The sequence below is a fragment of the Oncorhynchus masou genome, chromosome 29 (assembly GCF_036934945.1).
Source record: "Oncorhynchus masou masou isolate Uvic2021 chromosome 29, UVic_Omas_1.1, whole genome shotgun sequence".
In the NCBI taxonomy this organism is placed as follows: Eukaryota; Metazoa; Chordata; class Actinopteri; order Salmoniformes; family Salmonidae; genus Oncorhynchus; species Oncorhynchus masou.
The window spans coordinates 53,423,686-53,442,454 of NC_088240.1; the positions used below are offsets into that span (position 1 = coordinate 53,423,686).

The window sequence follows — 18,769 nt, forward strand, 5'->3', positions numbered from 1 at the left end:
GGAGGTCATTTTGCAGGGCTCTGACAGTGCTCCTCCTACTCCTCCTTGCACAAAGGCGGAGGTAGCGGTCCTGCTGCTGGGTTGTTGCCCTCCTACGGCCTCCTCCACATCTCCTGACGTACTGGCCTGTCTCCTGGTAGCGCCTCCATGCTCTGGACACTACGCTGACAGACACAGCAAACCTTCTTGCCACAGCTCACATTGATGTGCCATCCTGGATGAGCTGCACTACCTGAGCCACTTGTGTGGGTTGTGGACTCCGTCTCATGCTACCACTAGAGTGAAAGCACCGCCAGCATTCAAAAGTGACCAAAACATCAGCCAGGAAGCATAGGAACTGAGAAGTGGTCTGTGGTCACCACCTGCAGAACCACTGCTTTATTGGGGGTGTCTTGCTAATTGCCTATAATTTCCACCTGTTGTCTATTCCATTTGCACAACAGCATGTGAAATTTATTGTCAATCAGTGTGGCTTCCTAAGTGGACAGTTTGATTTCACAGAAGTGTGCTTGACTTGGAGTTTCATTGTGTTGTTTAAGTGTTCCCTTTATTTTTTTGATCAGTGTATTTCACTCAAAAGAACCCACACCATCAGTTAATTCATTTGAAGCTCATAGGTCATACTTGACACCACTTGTAAGATTTCATGCGAAACAGTCTCCAAGTCCAAACTGTGACCTATGTTCCCTCAATGAACTTGACACATATAAACATATGATATGGGATTGTTCTGATGAGTTCTGGAGGACAGTATTCTCTCTGACACGATTGATAAAACCGTGCCCCTTGAATCAATCTCTCTGTTAATGACAGATCAGGTATGCAACTGAATGACAAACAGCGCAAGGCTTGGCTGACTGGTGCCAAAAAACGTGTTCAGCACTGGTTGCCACCACATGACCTTCATATAAGGAAATGGTTGGCTTATTTTCAGGACATTTTTATGTTGGGAGTTAAACATTTGTTCTAGTATGCATTGTTAGGGATTTGGGAGGGTTGGGTTAAAAAGGAGGCAAATTATTTTTTATTATTTTTATTGTACTGCCTTTGTGATCTACTAAAAACAATTGTTCACAAAAAAAACATTTGAAAACCTGACAAGACGATAGAGGTTATTCATATGATCAAATGTACCGCCATTCCACCACAAACTACTTTTTTATTATAAATTGAATTCACAAGAAATCACTAGATTGATGCGGTGAATGAAACATATTTGGGATGTTGACATATGAATATAAAATAAATCACTACAGTCGTTATTGTTCTTGAGCAGACTAACGTAACAACTATGGTTGAAAACTTGAATACACCAGCCACAGCATAGGGCAAGGCTAAAGCTAATAAAATGGATATCCAAAACATATCAAAAGACAAGCTAAACGCTACTTGACCTCTCGTTTGACATACTTCCTCAAAAGCCTATGAAGCGTTGTCATCACATTAAAACATTGAAGCAGATACTTGAATAGAGCATTTATCAAGAGGCTTGTTTGATTAATTTCACCATTTAGAATGGGACCGTAGGAGAGCCAAGGACAGCTCTCGTCATGCAGCAGAGAACAGGCAGTCAAGGGGAAGGCTGGGCAACACCAAATGTCTTATTAATTTGTTGCGACTGCAGGGCATGAAAAGCCTGCTTTCTTGCCATCTGAGGCCAAAAGAGCCCACTGTCATGGGCTCACAAACACACACGCAAATATACACACTTTCCAAGCAGTTGCTTGCCTACATTAGTGTGCAGTGGTGGAAAAAACTACAGAAGCACCCTTGATTAGCTTAATAAAAAGGGACCACCAGGGTAAAAGTTTTTCTCTTATGGATATTACCCACTGACTGACTGTAGACCAACACTATATCACATGTAGAACAGGAACCCTGGATTTAAACAAGTGTCTTGTGGGCTGACCAGGGCGCCCAAGAATAGAACATCTAGCCAGCTGTAACGCTAAAGGGTTTAGAGAGTTATCCAACATGTCACATGGTACGAGTTGAGTTGTATCCTTTGAGAGATGCCATTTAAATGGACACAACAAATACATTGTTTTCTCACAGTTGAAGGGCCTAGATGAAAAAGGCTGAACACATAAAACCAAAATGTCAAAAAGAGAAAGAGTGCCTAGCTCCATGGTATAAATGGAATGCATTGCACAAGATGGTCTCTTTTAGGAGGGAAATATTTCTATAGCACAAATGTGTTTATTTGTCAAGAGAGAGAGCGAGAGAGAGAGAGAGAGAAAGAAAACAAAAACTTTTGCTTTCACCAAGTACAGCATTCTGTTCCACTGTGGCGAGCATCTTTCTAAATACACAAAATGCATAACACCAGCAACAAGAAAGGTAAAGTTCTCGCTGAAACAGTAGAATAAGGTGATTAAGGTGGGAGCAGCCATATTAAAGCCCCTATGCAGTCATTTTCATTTTCAGTGGGTGTTTATTTCATTAAAATAACTCAATATATATATATATTTTTTTTTTTTCCTTGAGCCTCCTTTGGCCATTGAAATGCTCAATCTGATCTGATTGTGTTGATACAAATTTCAATATTTCTAGTCTAGAGCCTACCCCTTCAAAGTAGGAGGATACACTATGCAAATAAATCGTGACTGGTTATTGGTCAGAATAATACAATCAGATTGTGATGTCATGCGGTGAGCCAAAAACTCCATCCCACCTAAACATGCTTAAATTCAAATACAAAAAGCTCTTACACTAGTAAAATGGCATTATCATAATTTTTTACAATTTCAGAGTTATTTCAACCTTATAGTGGAGAAATATCAAGAAAACATGAAAATCATGTTGTCTGAACTGCCCCTTTAACAAAGTTGACATGAGTTCTCTCATTTAGTTTTGAAGAATCCCCATTTCTGTGTCATCAGCCTTGGATATCAAGCTATGGTTCTTATACTTCTAAAAATTCTATTGAGCATTAAATACTGAAATATTGTGGTCATAGAGACGTTATGAGATTGTGTGCTGGTCTTAAAAAAATGTCATTTAAAAAAGTACCAGCTCAAAAAGCACAAGCAATCTATTAAACATATAGCCATTGGTTTTGGTATATGAGTAGGAGAGGTGGAAGAAAAATATAATAGTTTAATAGTAATAAGTAATGATTCGGTACAATTATGTGCGTGTCCTTGCTGCTGCAAGTACACTAATATCAAAGAGGGGGGAAAATTACTCACTTGGATGGATGAAAATCAATACCAGAAAATAATGGGCAAAACGCAGCGAGCGCCAAGCTCTGATGCCTTTTCAAAAGAAACATTTTAATTTCCTCCACAAAGACACCCCAGCTGTGTTACAAGCCGAAGACTAGCTCCCTGAGGTCAAGTCTCCTTTTAGTGGGACTCTGGTACTTGAGCTGAAGGCCTTGTTGGTGAGAGAGTACGGTTAATAGATTTTCTTTCTTCCCTGAGCTGTTGTTGTACAAAACTATTATGGATTCAGAAAAATTCTTGCTGGGGCTCTTTTGTGCCTGGGGTCTATGGTAAAAAAGAGAATACAACAACAGACTTTGCCTAAAAACCTGGCCTTCAAGCAGAAATGCAATTCACCAGCTCCCCATCTGACAGCAGCAGTTCATTTTCTCCGCAACAATGGCCGCCCGTTTTCTGTCCCTGTTTCGCCAGCCGTTGTGAAACAATCAGGTGGGAAGCACGGTGACAGGTAACGTAGAGTTAAAGGGGAAGGGATGTTGGCTGTTGGTGCCCAGCAATGTTCACACTCTGTGACCCCTCAACACTGGACCCCTGCCACCCCCACAGACTCAAAGGGACTGATAAACAAAACAAAGGGATCAGCAAAACAAAGGGATCAGTTGTCTATTCCACTGAGTGAGTGGATGGGTGACAGGAAGTTATCTAGAGAGCACACCATGTTTCATGAAAAGGAATGGCAAACTCTGCCATCACAATCACAACATCGTCATTTACGAGGGAACAAGATGGAATTTCAGTTCTGTGTAGTCCTGTACGCTTTGTCAAGGCTGGAGTGAGAGGAGGAATGGAGAATCTAATTGGATAGTGGTATGTTCAAACCGCAGTGCCCTTGAAGCTGGGGGAATAATACCGGAGGCTACAGCACCATTCTGTGATTTCTAAGACACAGGAAGAGAAAAAGCCCAACACAAACTCATATACCAACAACAACAACAAAAACATGATGTACCTATTCACACAATCTATACAATTCAAATCAAAATGGATTTGTCACATACACGTGTTTAGCAGATGTTATTGCGGGTATAGTGAAATGCTTGTCAATTGAAGGAATGTTTGTGTGTGTGTGTGAGTCCAGTCATTGAGACTGTTCGTCCCTGGGAATGCGCTGCAGCTGTTGATCTCCAGCACTTCGGACTCGTTGTTGGACCCTGGCTCCCACAAGCATGCCCCACAGGCCCTTCCCAGAGGTGCTGCGACATGCATCATGGGACAGAGGGCACAGTGAGCTGAGGGGACTGTGGGGGGGGGGGCTCAGTGGCCGGACCCCACACAGCTGCTCTCGTTCTTCAGAAAACCCAGCCGGGGAGCGTCGCTCAAGCGCCTAATGCCACTAATGAGTGCAGTCATACGGCAGAGGCGGGGAACTGGAGCATCACTCCCACATCACTACAGCCTGCCTGACTGACTGTGGTGGACCAGCCTAAGCTTAGGCATGAACACGGGGCAGGCGGGAGGATGTGGAGGTGGGGGGGGGTCGAGGAGAATGTGGTGGCCTGGTTGAGGGTGGCTCAGCTGGCTGGGGCAAGGTGGAATTGGCTTGGTCTGTACAGTTTGGGAAACGCATGGCTAGGCTACACAACCACTTTTGTGAAGGGGCAGAATCATGAAAACAGTCATGGCAAGTGCAGGAAAGGCAGAATAAAGAAATATTTACTTGAAAATTCAAAGGAAATGTATCCTGTACAAGCCCCTTCACAAAAGCATTTACCAAATTGCTTATTACATCTCACTTCAATAGGAGAAAAAGCTGTACAATGAACCATCTTATCTTTACGAGTTTTCAGTTGTCACCTGTGTGGCCTCCAAACGGCAGCTTTTCATTTCAGTGATGTCAACAGTTAAGCCATAGTGTGGCCCTGACCAACATGAATGAGGAGGTCATCACAGCTTCCGTCAACTTAAAACACACCTCAGTACGTCTTTTAATGCAGAAACGTTCTGTAACAAAGCTTTGGACATTCTTGAACCTGAAGCAAATTACGGCAAATGATTAGTTGACATATTTGCACAGCAATACCGGTCATCACACGCAACATTCTCAGAGGATTATTTTACTGATACGAAAAATGATGGTTAACAATAGGGATGTAACGACTCACCAATAAACATTTGAACCGGGTACTGATGCGTAAGATATGAGTGCAGCACAAACCGATCCAAATTAAGCATGCATCGGTCAGAAAACCGATTCAAATGTTAAGAGTCGCCTTCACTAATGGATGTTTTTTACTCATATTGTTGTATTCCAAAAATGATTTCTTTGTTGCGACTGAACTGTTGCGTCCTCTCCTTCAGTTCAGTAGCCTACCAAACTTTTAGGCATGTAAGTGCATATGACTGTCAGATAACAACTGTGCACACTGTGCTGTATTAGTTGAGTGACAACCATTGTAGATTGTTGGGTTATTGTTACCAAATGCACTGCAGACAATTGTGTTTTACCAGAGTTGTGTAGCCTATGGGAGTGGAAGCAGCAACTCAGATCCAACTGCTGATTGGTGTTTTCAATCATTCAGATTTGATTTAGATTGTTCAGGTTCCTCATAAGAAATAGTTTTGCTTTAAAGTGTCAGTGTATTTGGTCATTTTTACGTGAACAGGGTCATTTCATAAAGGACAGCAATCATTTCGTATTCATTGGTCTGAGCTTAAATCCAGGGTTCCCCAACTGGCACTCCCAAATTAATTCTGAATATTTCTTTCATTTAAAAAAATGATATACATTATTTTAAAATCTCAGACCTGAGATGCAAAAACTCCCAAATGCAATGTCTCAAGAAGGAAGTTACCCTATCTAAATAATGCAAAAGTTACATTTTAACCTAATTCATGCGGAGAGAGAATGCAGGAGACAATCAACTAAAAGCAGACTGCGGGAACATTTTGTTGTGCTGCTGAAACGTAAAGCCACAACCGCAGCGATCAATAGGAGGTGAACAGTGCCTGGTGCTGATAATATAGCTAACATGTTATGTAAGTGTTGCACAACAACATATGGAGAAAAACAACACCAGTCGAGTAATTGATTTCAACAATAATCTTCATTTTAATTTGACTTTACAAAACAACAAGAGTGCTTTAATTGGAGTCTATTTCTTCCCGAGCCTATGCCTATATAAAATAACTTAACTGGCTGAGGTAGGCTTAAACTGTGAGGCTTAACAGCATCTTTCACAATCATTTTTGTTGTTGTTGTATATTGTTGTTCTATATTGCGTGAGGTTATATTGCGTACATACAAGAAAATGAGGACTAATACAGGTGTAAGTCAATCTAAACATTGTTAGCACATAAAACGCGAGTATCTTTATTGTGCTGTATTCCTCTGAGCATGCCACCCAAAACGCACACAAGGACTCGGCGTTCCTGAGCGCATCCCTGATTTGGCTCGATGTCTGGAATTCATTCAGCTCAGTTTCAATTGCGGCCTCATCCAGAGAGGGTATCGTTTTCTTAGCAAGGGAGGAGTATTGTCCACCTGGGCGGACTGTGAGAGGATCAAGTACAAATGCAATATCTTCGGGCATGCTGTAGTCTTCAAATCTGGTGGAGAAGTTGTCCCTCGGCTGCTTGATGAAAGCTTCCATCACCTCTGTGACTATACTGCGGCCTGGTCCCACTGCCTGTCGTTTCTTCAGTGTGCTGAAGTGCAGTAGCCTTCGGGATGACAAGTCCGGAAAGCTACAAGTTTTTCCACCATGTCCATGAGTTTTCCTCTTCCTTGTAACTACAGATTTAACCTGTTTAAGTGACAAAATATGTCCGCCAAAAAATGCAGTGTGTGTAGCTTACAGTTAAGGCTTCAATGTTTCTGCGTCTGGCCTCTGTCTGGGGCGGGAAGGCCACTTTGAAAGTTCCATGCTTAGATTTATGACGTCTGAGATTGAATTATTTCATTGCAAAATAAGACACTGGCTTGGCATTGGGAAAATACGGTAAGATGAATGCATATCTTCTTACATTCTTCCCTGAAACTTCCATTTTCACTATCCACCTTTCTTTTGATACTTTTTGAGAGCGACATATTCTCTTGCGACCAAGCTAATTGTTCTGAACAAATGTTGACGTTAGAAAAAGTAGTGTAGTCTACAATAGGCTCCGTAGACCTGTTTTCCCCCACCAATCAACCCACAGAGAAAGACTAAAATAAATGAAGAGGGTCATGGTGATTTTATGAGCGTAATCAGATCAAAATGATTATGATATTGTCACTGAATTTATTATGTACTAATCAGATGTGTTAGAAATGTTGTTCAATTCGTAGTGTAGGCCAATTAATTGTGCTAATATTATATACAAATTATGTTCTGGCCCGCAGACTTAGCTCAGAAACAAAAATTGGCACAAGGCCTAACCTAGTTGACGAACCCTGTCTAAACCATTCACTTTCAAGACAGGGTAAAATCCAAAGCTGCATAATATTAATTGGCTAAATACCATGCTAATTTACAAATATAAATATTGACATAGTACTAGCTCAAAACATGTTGAATCTGTAAAAATGACAAGTTAATCAGTGGGTGATGTCATTTCAGATACAAAGTTGGGGGGGGGGGGGGACAAAAAGCATACATTTCCACCACCCCTAATCTGATAGTGGGGTGGTAGATGCTCAGTCTGGGCTCAACTGCCTAATGCACACCTTTGACATGGTCTCTCACACACACACACACACACACACACACACACACACACACACACACACACACACACACACACACACACACACACACACACACGGCCACTCAGCTTAGAGAAGTAACCGCAGACAGATCCAGATCAGAGAGGCCCAGTCCCTGAGCTCCCTTCAGCAGCAGATATTTAACTAGAAATGTGTTCATGCAATACATTTTAGTGCATCGAATCGCATCACATCATTTTGTTCCCCTAATCAAACCGAAACGCACCGAATCGTTTAAAACTAAAACATATCTTTCCTGAATCATATCGGAGCCCATGCAGCTCGATGCGTATCGAATCTTTCATGAAAGAAGAGATGCACATCCTTAGCTAACAATTTTATGGCCCACAGTTTCAAAGAAAAAGGTGTCTGGATTCTGGAATCCAAAAAGCCTTGGCCACCAGGGGGAGTTGGTGTGTTGCACTCAACTCCACACCTTCAGGTGAACATCAATGGAGTTACAGGCACCAATGTAAGTTTATAGAGGAGAAGAGTCTCCACAGAGGGTTTCTGCATTCAGTAATAACCTATATCTCTATGTATTAGCACATATTGTAAAAACCAATAGCAATTGCACTCAAAATACATAGAAGTGAAAGGAAGCTGAAATTGCTTCTTGGAAATCTAGGCTCTAGCCTAGAAGATAGAAGAGTTTTTTTGAATAGTGGTTCTCATTTATTCAATTCTTCAGCTTTTCATTCAGTCCAGCGCCTTTGTCAAGGCCAAGAAACGTCAATAATTCAATTTTAAAAAGAAGTGTGAGTTGTAGCAGCACCTTGTGCGGCATCACTGTTTACCCACCCTTTTTCATTTCAGGTGGTCGGTAGCCTGCTGTTCTCTTGGTCTACACATAAATATACCTCAAATGTATCACCCTTCATTGAGTGGCTGGCCTTGTCAGGTGTTGAACGTGTTACCTGAGGCTGCCTTGACAGAGTGCTTTTGTAGGAAGTCCAGGGTCTGGGCCAAAGCCTTCTTATTGCAGTGAGTGGAGAGCTCTTCGTTACATTCAAAACACCTGTGAACAAATTGGAGAGAGAGCGAGAGAAAAAGCAACAAACACAGCCATCAGCTTACTGATATGAAATTGTCATTATTTTAGGTGGTGTGAATAACTATCGCTCACAACATTTACTGGAGATTCTGAGGCAAAATGTAGGCAAAATGTAAATATTCAAATAACTTTTCAGTTCAAGATCCTCTGCCTACAGTGAAGACAAAGGGATAGTGCTACATCAGCCTATTTGGAATGGCAGAATTGCTGTAAAAAAAAAAACTGGTCCTCCTGTTATAATCTGTATGTTCCATGTGTTGCTGTAGGGTCCTCACCAGGCCTTCCAGGTGCCAAGGCTAACGGTGATGCAGTGGGACTCAGGGTGGAGGGTTTGGTGATGCTGGGTGGAGTGCTGGCTCTCTGACTGGCTACAGCCCTGTGAAAGGGGTAGAGATCACTGGATCACCATTTCTTAGATAGGCTACCACCATCCATACTCTTTGCCGGTCAGATTGTTACAAATGAATTGAACAGTGTTTCATTTCCGAATCGTATGTCAAGTGCAGCAATTCATATATCAACATACTGATAGAACCTTCATCCTCCCACCTTAGATAAAATATTTCAAAGTCCAAGCTCACCTGGAAGCCACACTTGAGGCATACGAGGATGTCGTGGCCACTGGCTGGCTCTCCATCTATCATAGTCCTTTCCCTCAGGCAATCTGAACACATCGACCACATGCTCGAGGTCACCGCCTTCTTGACTGAGCTCAGGTCCACCGCCTTGCTGACATGCTGGCAGGTCAGCCCTGAGGAGCAAGAAGTCACATTGATGTTGCTCTCTAACCCAGCATCTACAAATCCCTTAATGACCATGATTTACAATAGATGTCAAATAAAGGCATAATCTGAACTACATGAGTCCCCTGCCATTGAATTAATCAGACATGATTGGACTATCCATTACTAGAGCAGAGACTTTTATCCCCCTCACCAACTTTAAACATCTGCTATCTGAGCAGCTAACCGATCGCTGCAGATGTACATAGTCCATTGGTAAATAGCCCACCCAATTTACCTACCTCATCCCCATACTGTTTTTATTTATTTACTTTGCTGCTCTTTTGCACACCAGTATCTCTACCTGCACATGACCATCTGATCATTTATCACTCCAGTGGTAATCTGCTAAATTGTAATTATTCGCCTACCTCCTCATGCCTTTTGCACACAATGTATATAGACTTGTTTTTTCCCACTGTGTTATTGACTTGTTTATTGTTTACTCCATGTGTAACTCTGTGTTGCTGTCTGATCACACTGCTATGCTTTATCTTGGCCAGGTCGCAGTTGTAAATGAGAACTTGTTCTCAACTAGCCTACCTGGTTAAATGAAGGTAAAATTTAAAATTAAAAAAGAACATATGGAAGGCTTATTGGGTCAATAAAACTTTTTTAGGCAGCCTATATAGAAACATGTTTTTTTCCCCATCACAACAGGGAGCATGATCTTACCGCTAACTTCGTCCGACGACTCCTCATCTCGAGGCTTCCTTGGCTTGTTAGTCCGTTTAGTCATGCCGACGACTTTCAACGAGAAGGGATCCTTTAGCCGCATCTGTAGCTGTAGATTGGAGAGACATAGGAATATCAGTACCACTCTGGGGTTTAAGCAGTGCCCAAAACTGACCGGTCCAAGAGAAAACATTGAAGGCAAATCTAAGAGCTTTGCTGCATGATTTAGTATAGGGCTGGGCAACTCTAACCAACTCAGTGGCCTTGTGATTTGAGTGTCCACCTGAGATTGGAAGGTTGGGATTTCGATCCCTGACCGAGTCATACTAAAGACAGTAAAAATGGCACCCAGCATTAAGGAGATAGATTGGGAGTAAGGACCTGCAATAGACTAGCATCCCGTCCAGGGGATATACTTGTTCATTAAGCTGCCTCACGCTACAGAAACAGGAGATCTGCTCCAACTCGCGCAAGGTTACTTACTTACTGGGCATCTCTGGCATTGACGGTCTGCTGTATGTGCAGGCTTTTGTTTCCGCCCAGCCCAACACAACATCAGATTCAAAGAATCACATAGTAATGGTCTTGAATGGCCGCCACAATTAGAATTAGTTGAATATAGTGTGGGTAAGAGCTGAAGAAAGGCAAGACTGATGATGCCTGGCCTCCACTGAACTAACGTTTGGAGGGCACAGTCACACACACAATAATCTAAACGACAATAGCTGAAATATTTTGTTCTGTAGAGATATCGACAATGGTTCATTCAACTAATTTATAAAGTCACCAACTTCAACATGATGCAAAAGCATCTGACACAGCTCTATTTTATAGAAGGCCATAGCTACAAAAACAGACAATAATACTTTTAATTGTGTTTTGCAAATCTATTTTAACTGGGTTACACTTAATATAACAATATAAAACCAAGTTAAGCCACCGTGACGTTTAGCTAACGCAGTACCTGACAAGTTAACTAACGTTACAGGTAGCTAGCTAACAGTTACTAGTACTGTCAAATGGGTCGCCATATAGACTAACGTTAGCTAGCTAAGTTAACTTGGGAGTTCGTGGTTTTAAACGCGTTTTGCTACTAGCTGGCATACCACATTGCCTCTGATGATTTTAAAAATATGTTGTTGCTAACGTGAAACAACTCACCTATTTTTGTTTTGCCCTGAAACTGGCCAATGAGCTAGCAAGTTAGCTAGCTAGCTAATATGTCAACACACTTCAGTGTCGTAGTTTATTTCAAACGATTGAGAACTGTATTGTAATGTCATACAAATCAAGAAACTCGAAAGTCCACAGAATACTTGTAGCTTGTGTTCAAAACTCTAAATACAGTTTCAGTTATAAACTTGAATTTCTAAAACGATTGGGAACATCGAGAACTACCATCTGAACCCACAAAAAGTCAAATTGGTGAACTCAACATGTGACGCAATATGGTGGCTCGTTCAGGTTAAACACAGCTAGCAGGAAAAGCGAAGTTATGATGGTAGTAAAGTAAATTATGGAGCTATATTCTTAATAAAATGTGTATGCTTGTGTAAACATACGACAGATTTGATTTGAGAAGTGCGTTTTACTGTCTTTGGTGTGATATGTACACTTCGGTGCACGCGCAATGTTGCGCATGCCAGTCAGAAGGACGGCGCTTGATTGTTTTGCAGTTGAACACGTTCTGGGATTGAACGATTTTGCATCTGAAGAGGTACATTTAGCTAAATCTAACTCTTTCCCTAACATTATCCTCATTATCGTAACCTGCCACGTTAATTATCCTCAACGGCTACATTCATTCTCATAAGCTGCTACATTAGTTATCTTAACCTGTTTTGTTAATATTTGGTTATTCCGATATTCATTACAGTTTAAAATGTTCAACAAGTAAAAATTCTAAATAATCAACTATTCAATCTATAAGTAATCAATTAAATTAAAGCAAACCAAATGATCATCCAATCAAACAAAAGTAAAGAGAAAAAAAAGCAAAGAAATCAATTAATAAAAAAAAAAAAGGAATGAGACAAATCTGCCAGTCAATTCAGTCCACAATGTGTCTTTGGGGAGGGGAAGGTTGCGCTGGCAGTTGCTGGATGAAGGTGGAAATTCTGCTTGGTCAGTGCTGTGTCCAGGGTTGATGCTGGTGTTGGGCCTGGGAAAAGGAAAACCTGGGTTGGTGTTGGGGCCAGGTTAGAAATGGTGGTGGTATCAATGTTGGAAAACCAGGGGTTGGTGTTGGGACTGTGGTTCTCTGAGAAAACAGGAACCCAGCACCGGGAACTGGGGCGGGGTCGGGATCTGTAGAGGGGAGGAAAGACAACCTGAAGAGCAAGCAGACACAAGGGAGCCCTAGACCTGGAGGTCAATTGTGGCCCTCCCCTGTGGTCTGCTTGCTCCGGGTGAAGGTCTGGTGTTTGTTCCCTCCGCACTTCGTCGGGTGGTCTGGTACTGGTTCTGGATCTGCAGAGGGGAAGAAGAACAACCTGAGAAGCAAACAGGCACAGGAGCCCTAAACCTAGGGGTCAGTGATGGCATTCCCCTGTGGTACGTGTTTGAATTTACACCCATAACAGTACGCTCGCTCCGGGTGACATTAAGCCATGGTGCACCTGGCTATGGCTGGTCTAACCAGTAATGAAGTGCTGATGTTACGCTCACCACTGTTGATCCACCAACTGATGTTTTTTTGCAACACCCACTTTCAGGCACACTCCAAGTATGCAATTACCCATACGTTCTCTGCCTGAGTAGGGTATTTTAGTTTTTGAAGGACTGACGGGTTGGGAAAGTATATATTTTTGTTACTTTTTTTGTTGATGAAGTGCGTGTGGATCAATGTACATTTTCGCCTCCCGTGTGGAGTTGAATTTTCTTTTGTAAACATTTTACCTCCGTCCAGTTGGTGGCGCAATACACCTTTTGGGTGTTGTTCGTCATAAAAACCCAAAGAAGAAGAAGAAAACGACAGTGCTGTCGCAGTCAATACAGTAGTGTCGTTTTGAGTTTTGTTTTGAAACCTTTGATTTAGTTTCATGTGTACATTTTGACATGGCTCAGAAAGCTTGTTCGAGGCTTGCTGCAGCTATTCCATGGCTTTTAGCAAACCGAAATGTCATTCCAGCCTCACGAAGAGCGCTGTCAAACACATTCGGTACTCACTCCCGATGTGCATCATGTAAGTCTGCTTGGCATGGGTTGAAATGAATAACCAGTCTTAAGGCACTGTAATCATCGAAGTTGAAAACGTGAGGCTTAACTGTAAACTTTTGTAGTGAGTCTTTTACATTATTAAACTCATTCAAAATGTGTTTTTTTCTGCTCACTAGTAAACAACCGTTGTTTTATATCTTTCAGATATCCATGCCACCCACAAAGTGTACGTGTTACGTAGTTTCAGCTCATCCCCATTGTCAGAAACTGATGTCTCTTACGAACAATTAAAGAAACTACTCGCTACCCGAACAAGTGTGGTAATAGATGTCCGGGAGCCGTGGGAACTCCGAGAGTACGGAAACATCCCGGGGTCAATCAACGTACCTCGTGAGTTTTTCATTTTCATTATGACCTATCTCATGACATAAACCTCTATAAAGAACAAATCTGCATATTGTAAAATGTGCTGCAACATGGTACAATATGACGTAGAGTTTGATCTGAAGGCATTCTTGTGATTGTGTTTTTGCTATCCATTCTAAATAATGTTTGTGGGCCTATGTAGCCAAATTACATCTCAAATCAAATGTTATTTGTCACATGCACCGAATACAACAGGTAGACCTTACAGTAAAATGCTTACTTACAAGCCCATAACCAACAATGCAGTTTTAAGAAAATACCAACAAAAAAAGTAACAAATAATAATAACAAATAATTCAAGAGCAGCAGTAAATAACACTAGCAGTGCTATATACAGAGGGTACCGGTGCAAAGTCAATGTGCGGGGGCACCGGTATTGAGGTAATATGTACATGTAGGTAGAGTTATTAAACAGAGAGTAGCAGCAGTAGCATAGAAGGGGGGGGACAATGCAAATAGTCTGGGGAACCATTTGATTAGCGGTTCAGGAGTCTTATGGCTTCGAGGTAGAAGCTGTTTAGAAGCCTCTTGGCCGTCCTCTGACACCGCCTGGTATAGAGGTCCTGGATGGCAGGACGCTTGGCCCCGGTGATATACTGGGTTGTTCGCACTACCCTCTGTAGTGCCTTGCGGTCGGAGGCCGAGCAATTGCCATACCAGGCCATGATGCAACCCGTCAGGATGCTCTCAATGTGTAGCTGTAAAACCTTTTGAGGATCTGTTGACCCATGCCAAATGTTTTTAGTCTTCTGTGGGGGAATAGGTTTTGTCGTGCCCTCTTCATGACTGTCTTGGTGTGCTTGGACCATGTTAGTTTGTTTTTGCGATGTGGACACCAAGGAACTTGAAGCTCTCAACCTGTTCCTCTACAGCCCTGTTGATGAGAATGGGGGCGTGCTTGGTCCTCCTTTTCCTGTAGTCCACAATCATCTCCTTTGTCTTGATCACGTTTAGGGAGAGGTCCTTGCACCACTCGGTCAGGTCCCTGACCTCCCTATAGGCTTTCTCATCGTTGTCGGTGATCAGGCCTACCACTGTTGTCATCAGCAAACTTAATGATGGTGTTGGAGTTGTGCCTGGCCATGCAGTCATGAGTGAACAGGGAGTACAGGAGGGGACTGAGCACGGGCCCCTGTGTTGAGGATCAGCGTGGAGGATGTGTTGCTACCTAACCTTACCACCTGGGGGTGGCCCTTCAGGAAGTCCAGGATCCAGTTCCAGAGGGAGGTGTTTAGTCCCAGGGTCCTTAGCTTAGTGATGAGCTTTGAGGGCACTATGGTGTTGAAAGCTGAGCTGTAGTCAATGATTAATGTTCTCACATAGGTGTTCCTTTTGTCCAGGTGTGAAAGGGCAGTGTGGAGTGCAATAGAGATTGCACCATCTGTGGATCTGTTGGTGCCGTATGCACATTGGAGTGGGTCTAGGGATTCTGGGATAATCGTGTTGATATAAGCCATGACCAGCCTTTCAAAGCATTTCATGGATTCAGACGTGAGTGCTACGGAGCGGTAGTCATTTAGATAGTCCCTGTACCCAAGAACACTAAGGTAACCTGTGTGGGTCTGCTTAAAACATGTTGGTATTAGACTCGGACAGGGAAAGATTGAAAATGTCAGTGAATACACTTGCCTGTTGGTAAGCGCATGCTCGGAGTACACGTCCGGCTAATCTGTCTGGCCCTGCGGCTTTGTGAATGTTGACCTGTTTATAGGTCTTACTCACATCGGCTGCAGATAGCGTGGTATGATCACACAGTCGTCTGGAACAGCTTATGCTCTCATGCTTATTTCAGTGTTACTTGCCTCGAAGCGAGCATAGAAGTTATTTAGCTCGTCTGGTAGGCTCGTGTCACTGGGCAGCTCTCGGCTGTGCTTCCCTTTGTAGTCTAATAATGTGCAAGCCCTGCCACATCTCACGAGCGTCGGAGCCGGTGTAGTACGTTTCGATCTTAGTCCTTTATTGATGCTTTGCCCGTTTGATGGTTCGTTGGAGGGCATAGTGGGATTTCTCATAAGCTTCCGGGTTAGAGTCCTGCTCCTTGAAAGCGGCATCTCTAGCCTTTAGCTTAGTGTGAATTTTGCCTGTTATCCATGGCTTCTGGTTGGGGTGTGTATATTTTTCGCTCTGGTTGCACATTTAACTTGGAGATGGAAATGAGGTAAAACTGATTTAAGTTTCCTTGCATTAAAGGCCCCAGCCACTAGGAGCACCGCCTCTGGATGAACCTTTTCCTGTTTGATTATGGCGGTATGATCACATGTAATGAGTCATGCTTTTTTATATGTTCTATTTTATCTGTAAATCCACCAATGAAGTCTAGCCTCAGCCAGCCATGATTACAGACACCTATGTGTGTCCTTTCAAACTACTGTATGCATGTGCACTTTGTGATGGGGGCCGTAAAAGGCCACTCTTAAATGTGCAGTTTTGTCACACAATGCTACAGATGTCTACATTTTAAGGGAGTGTGCAATTGGCATGCTGACTGCAGCAATGTCCACCAGACCTGTTGCCAGATATTTTAAAGTTAATTTCTCTACCATAAGCTGCCTCCAACGTTGTTTTAGAGAATTTGGCAGTACGTCCAACCGGCCTGACAACCGTAGACCACATTGTAACCACACCAGCCCAGGACCTCCACATCCGGCTTCTTCACCTGCGGGATCATCTGACCAGCCTCCCAGACAGCTGATGACACTGAGGAGTATTTCTGTCTGTAATAAAACCCTTTTGTGGGAAAAAGTCTGGGCCAAGTGGATGGGCCTATGTCCTCAAAGGTCCACCCATGGCTGCGCCCCTGCCCAGTCATGTGAAATCCATAGATTAGGGCCAAATGAATGTATTTTAATTGATTGATTTCCTTATATGAATTGTAAACATAGTAAAATCATTGAAATTGTTGCATGTTGTGTTTTTATATTTTTGTTCAGTGTATATATAAACTCGTGACCCGCTGTGTCATCCTGATGGAGACAGCTTTGCTGTTAAAACGTTGGTTATTCAATTATTGCATCTGCACTCCTAGTGTGTGCCCTTTTCACCTTTTCTTTTACTATATGATTTTCTGGCACAAAAACAAATACATTTCATAGCAAACAAACACTTTATGATATGGCAACTTCTAGTAGCTCTCGTGGACTTCCACCAACCTCTTTGACATTCCTAGGACACTGTTAGGGACATAGGCTACTGAAAGAAGATTTGCAGATAGAGATGATAAACATAGGACACAATTGTGTAAAAAAATAAGTCTGCTCTTTATGCCTCAGTTCTGTTGTATACTGTTCTTTTCCATTCCATTGCAGTGGGACAAGTGAACCTTGCCCTCCAGTTGAACCCTGAGGAGTTCAAGGAGAAGTATGGTGGAGACATGCCCCAGCCGACAGACCACATTGTCTTTTCATGCCTGGCTGGGATCAGGAGCCAAAAAGCCCTAGACCAAGCAGTCTCTCTAGGATATAAAGAGTGAGAGACTGCATTATCCACACTACTAGTAGTACTATACATTGCAGGCCTATATCATATTGACATAAAATGCATAGGCTAGAAATAACTTCTCACTTTAGAGATTTCCTCATGTCATGCTTTTTCATGCTATAGAAAATACAATTCAGCTCTTGACTTAATTTTGTTTAAGGCCCTTATAGGGAACTCCCTGTTTTATTTAACTTTCTTACACAACAGTGCTTTACCCAGCATGCTCAACACCATGGGGAAGTGCCACATACAGTACCAAAACATCTGATCAAGTACATGGAAATATTTTTTTTTTTTGCTGTAGTTGTGAAAAACAGGGACTGTTTCATTATATCAGTTTTTATTTAACCTTTATTTAGCGAGGCAAGTCAGTTAAAAACAAATTCTTATTTACAATGACGGCCTAGGAACAGTGGGTTAACTGCCTTGTTCAGGGGCAGAACGACAGATTTTTACCTTGTCAGCTCGGGGATTCGATCTAGCAACCTTTCGGTTACTGGCCCAATGCTCTAACCACTAGGCTTCCTACTGCTCAGTTATATAAACATTAATCACTCACTTATTCTCTTCTTTTTCTCTCTCTTTCTAGCGCACAACACTATGCAGGTGGATGGCAAGATTGGGCAAAATGTGAACAGGAAAGCTGATTGTCTGGGAGGCTCAAGAATTGTGCCATTCTTGGAAGTCATTTTGCTTAATCATACCAGAAGTTTCAATGTTTTATTTAATCAATCAAGATTGAGCTGACATTTCAGATTATTATGGAAGGTAATCCATAAATAGACAATTTTGCTTTATATCATTAAAGAGGGAATGTACACAGCAAGTTGACCTCTGTTACTTGTTGATTCAAGAGTGAAATTGACTGTGGTTTAAAATAAACCCATTGTTGGGTGTTAATAACCAGTTTCAAGTGTGATTGTGTCAGTTTCTCTGTGGAACGTAAAACATTACCATCAAATTCACGCCCATCATTCTTATTTCCCAGCATGCTCTACTGCAGCAAAAAAATAGGATTGTTTAATAGTGTTTTTGTCTGTACATTGATTCATTTCGATAGCTTATGCTACATAAAGATAAATAAACAAATTAAATTAGTTTGATTTATTGCACCTATTACTGAAATGGTTGTTCCAGGTTAAATGGTAGTCTCCTTTTATTAATGTTCCTAACCCTAACAGTCATTCTGAATAAAGGTTGCAGGTGATTAAACATTCCAACTGTTGGATGTCCTAACACTGGCTAGATTCGAATAGGACTTCACTTGGTTAAGTCCACAGGACTG

The 18,769-nt window shown here is 42.1% G+C and overlaps 2 protein-coding genes across 3 annotated transcripts in view; one reads left to right on the forward strand and one right to left on the reverse strand.

Moving 5' to 3' along the window:
• Nucleotides 1-11,849, reverse strand: part of LOC135519998 (ubiquitin carboxyl-terminal hydrolase 45-like) — a 46,919-nt gene extending 35,070 nt beyond the window's left edge. The window contains exons 1-5 of one of the 2 annotated variants that reach the window (XM_064945300.1): nt 11,584-11,849; nt 10,423-10,531; nt 9,547-9,716; nt 9,241-9,341; nt 8,829-8,929 (exon numbers count right to left, since the gene is read on the reverse strand). In XM_064945300.1, coding sequence (XP_064801372.1) covers nt 8,829-8,929; nt 9,241-9,341; nt 9,547-9,716; nt 10,423-10,525 — 475 coding nt within the window. In that variant the 5' untranslated portion in view covers nt 10,526-10,531; nt 11,584-11,849. The other variant, XM_064945301.1, reaches the window with a different exon arrangement.
• Nucleotides 11,850-13,365: 1,516 nt separating this feature from the next.
• On the forward strand, nt 13,366-18,387 carry tstd3 (thiosulfate sulfurtransferase like domain containing 3). Its single transcript, XM_064945302.1, has 4 exons — nt 13,366-13,606; nt 13,786-13,971; nt 17,313-17,472; nt 18,074-18,387. The coding sequence occupies exons 1-4, from the start codon at nt 13,480-13,482 to the stop codon at nt 18,129-18,131; spliced, it is 531 nt and encodes a 176-aa protein (XP_064801374.1). The 5' UTR covers nt 13,366-13,479; the 3' UTR covers nt 18,132-18,387.
• Nucleotides 18,388-18,769: the final 382 nt, after the last annotated feature.

What these genes read in the sequence shown, in the direction of transcription:
- tstd3 (XM_064945302.1), top strand. Translation starts at nt 13,480, where the DNA reads ATGGCTCAGAAAGCTTGTTCGAGGCTTGCTGCAGCTATTCCATGGCTT. An exon ending in TCACTCCCGATGTGCATCAT is followed by an intron (nt 13,607 to 13,785) that starts GTAAGTCTGCTT and finishes TATATCTTTCAG; the next exon opens with ATATCCATGCCACCCACAAA. An exon ending in GTCTCTCTAGGATATAAAGA is followed by an intron (nt 17,473 to 18,073) that starts GTGAGAGACTGC and finishes CTCTCTTTCTAG; the next exon opens with CGCACAACACTATGCAGGTG.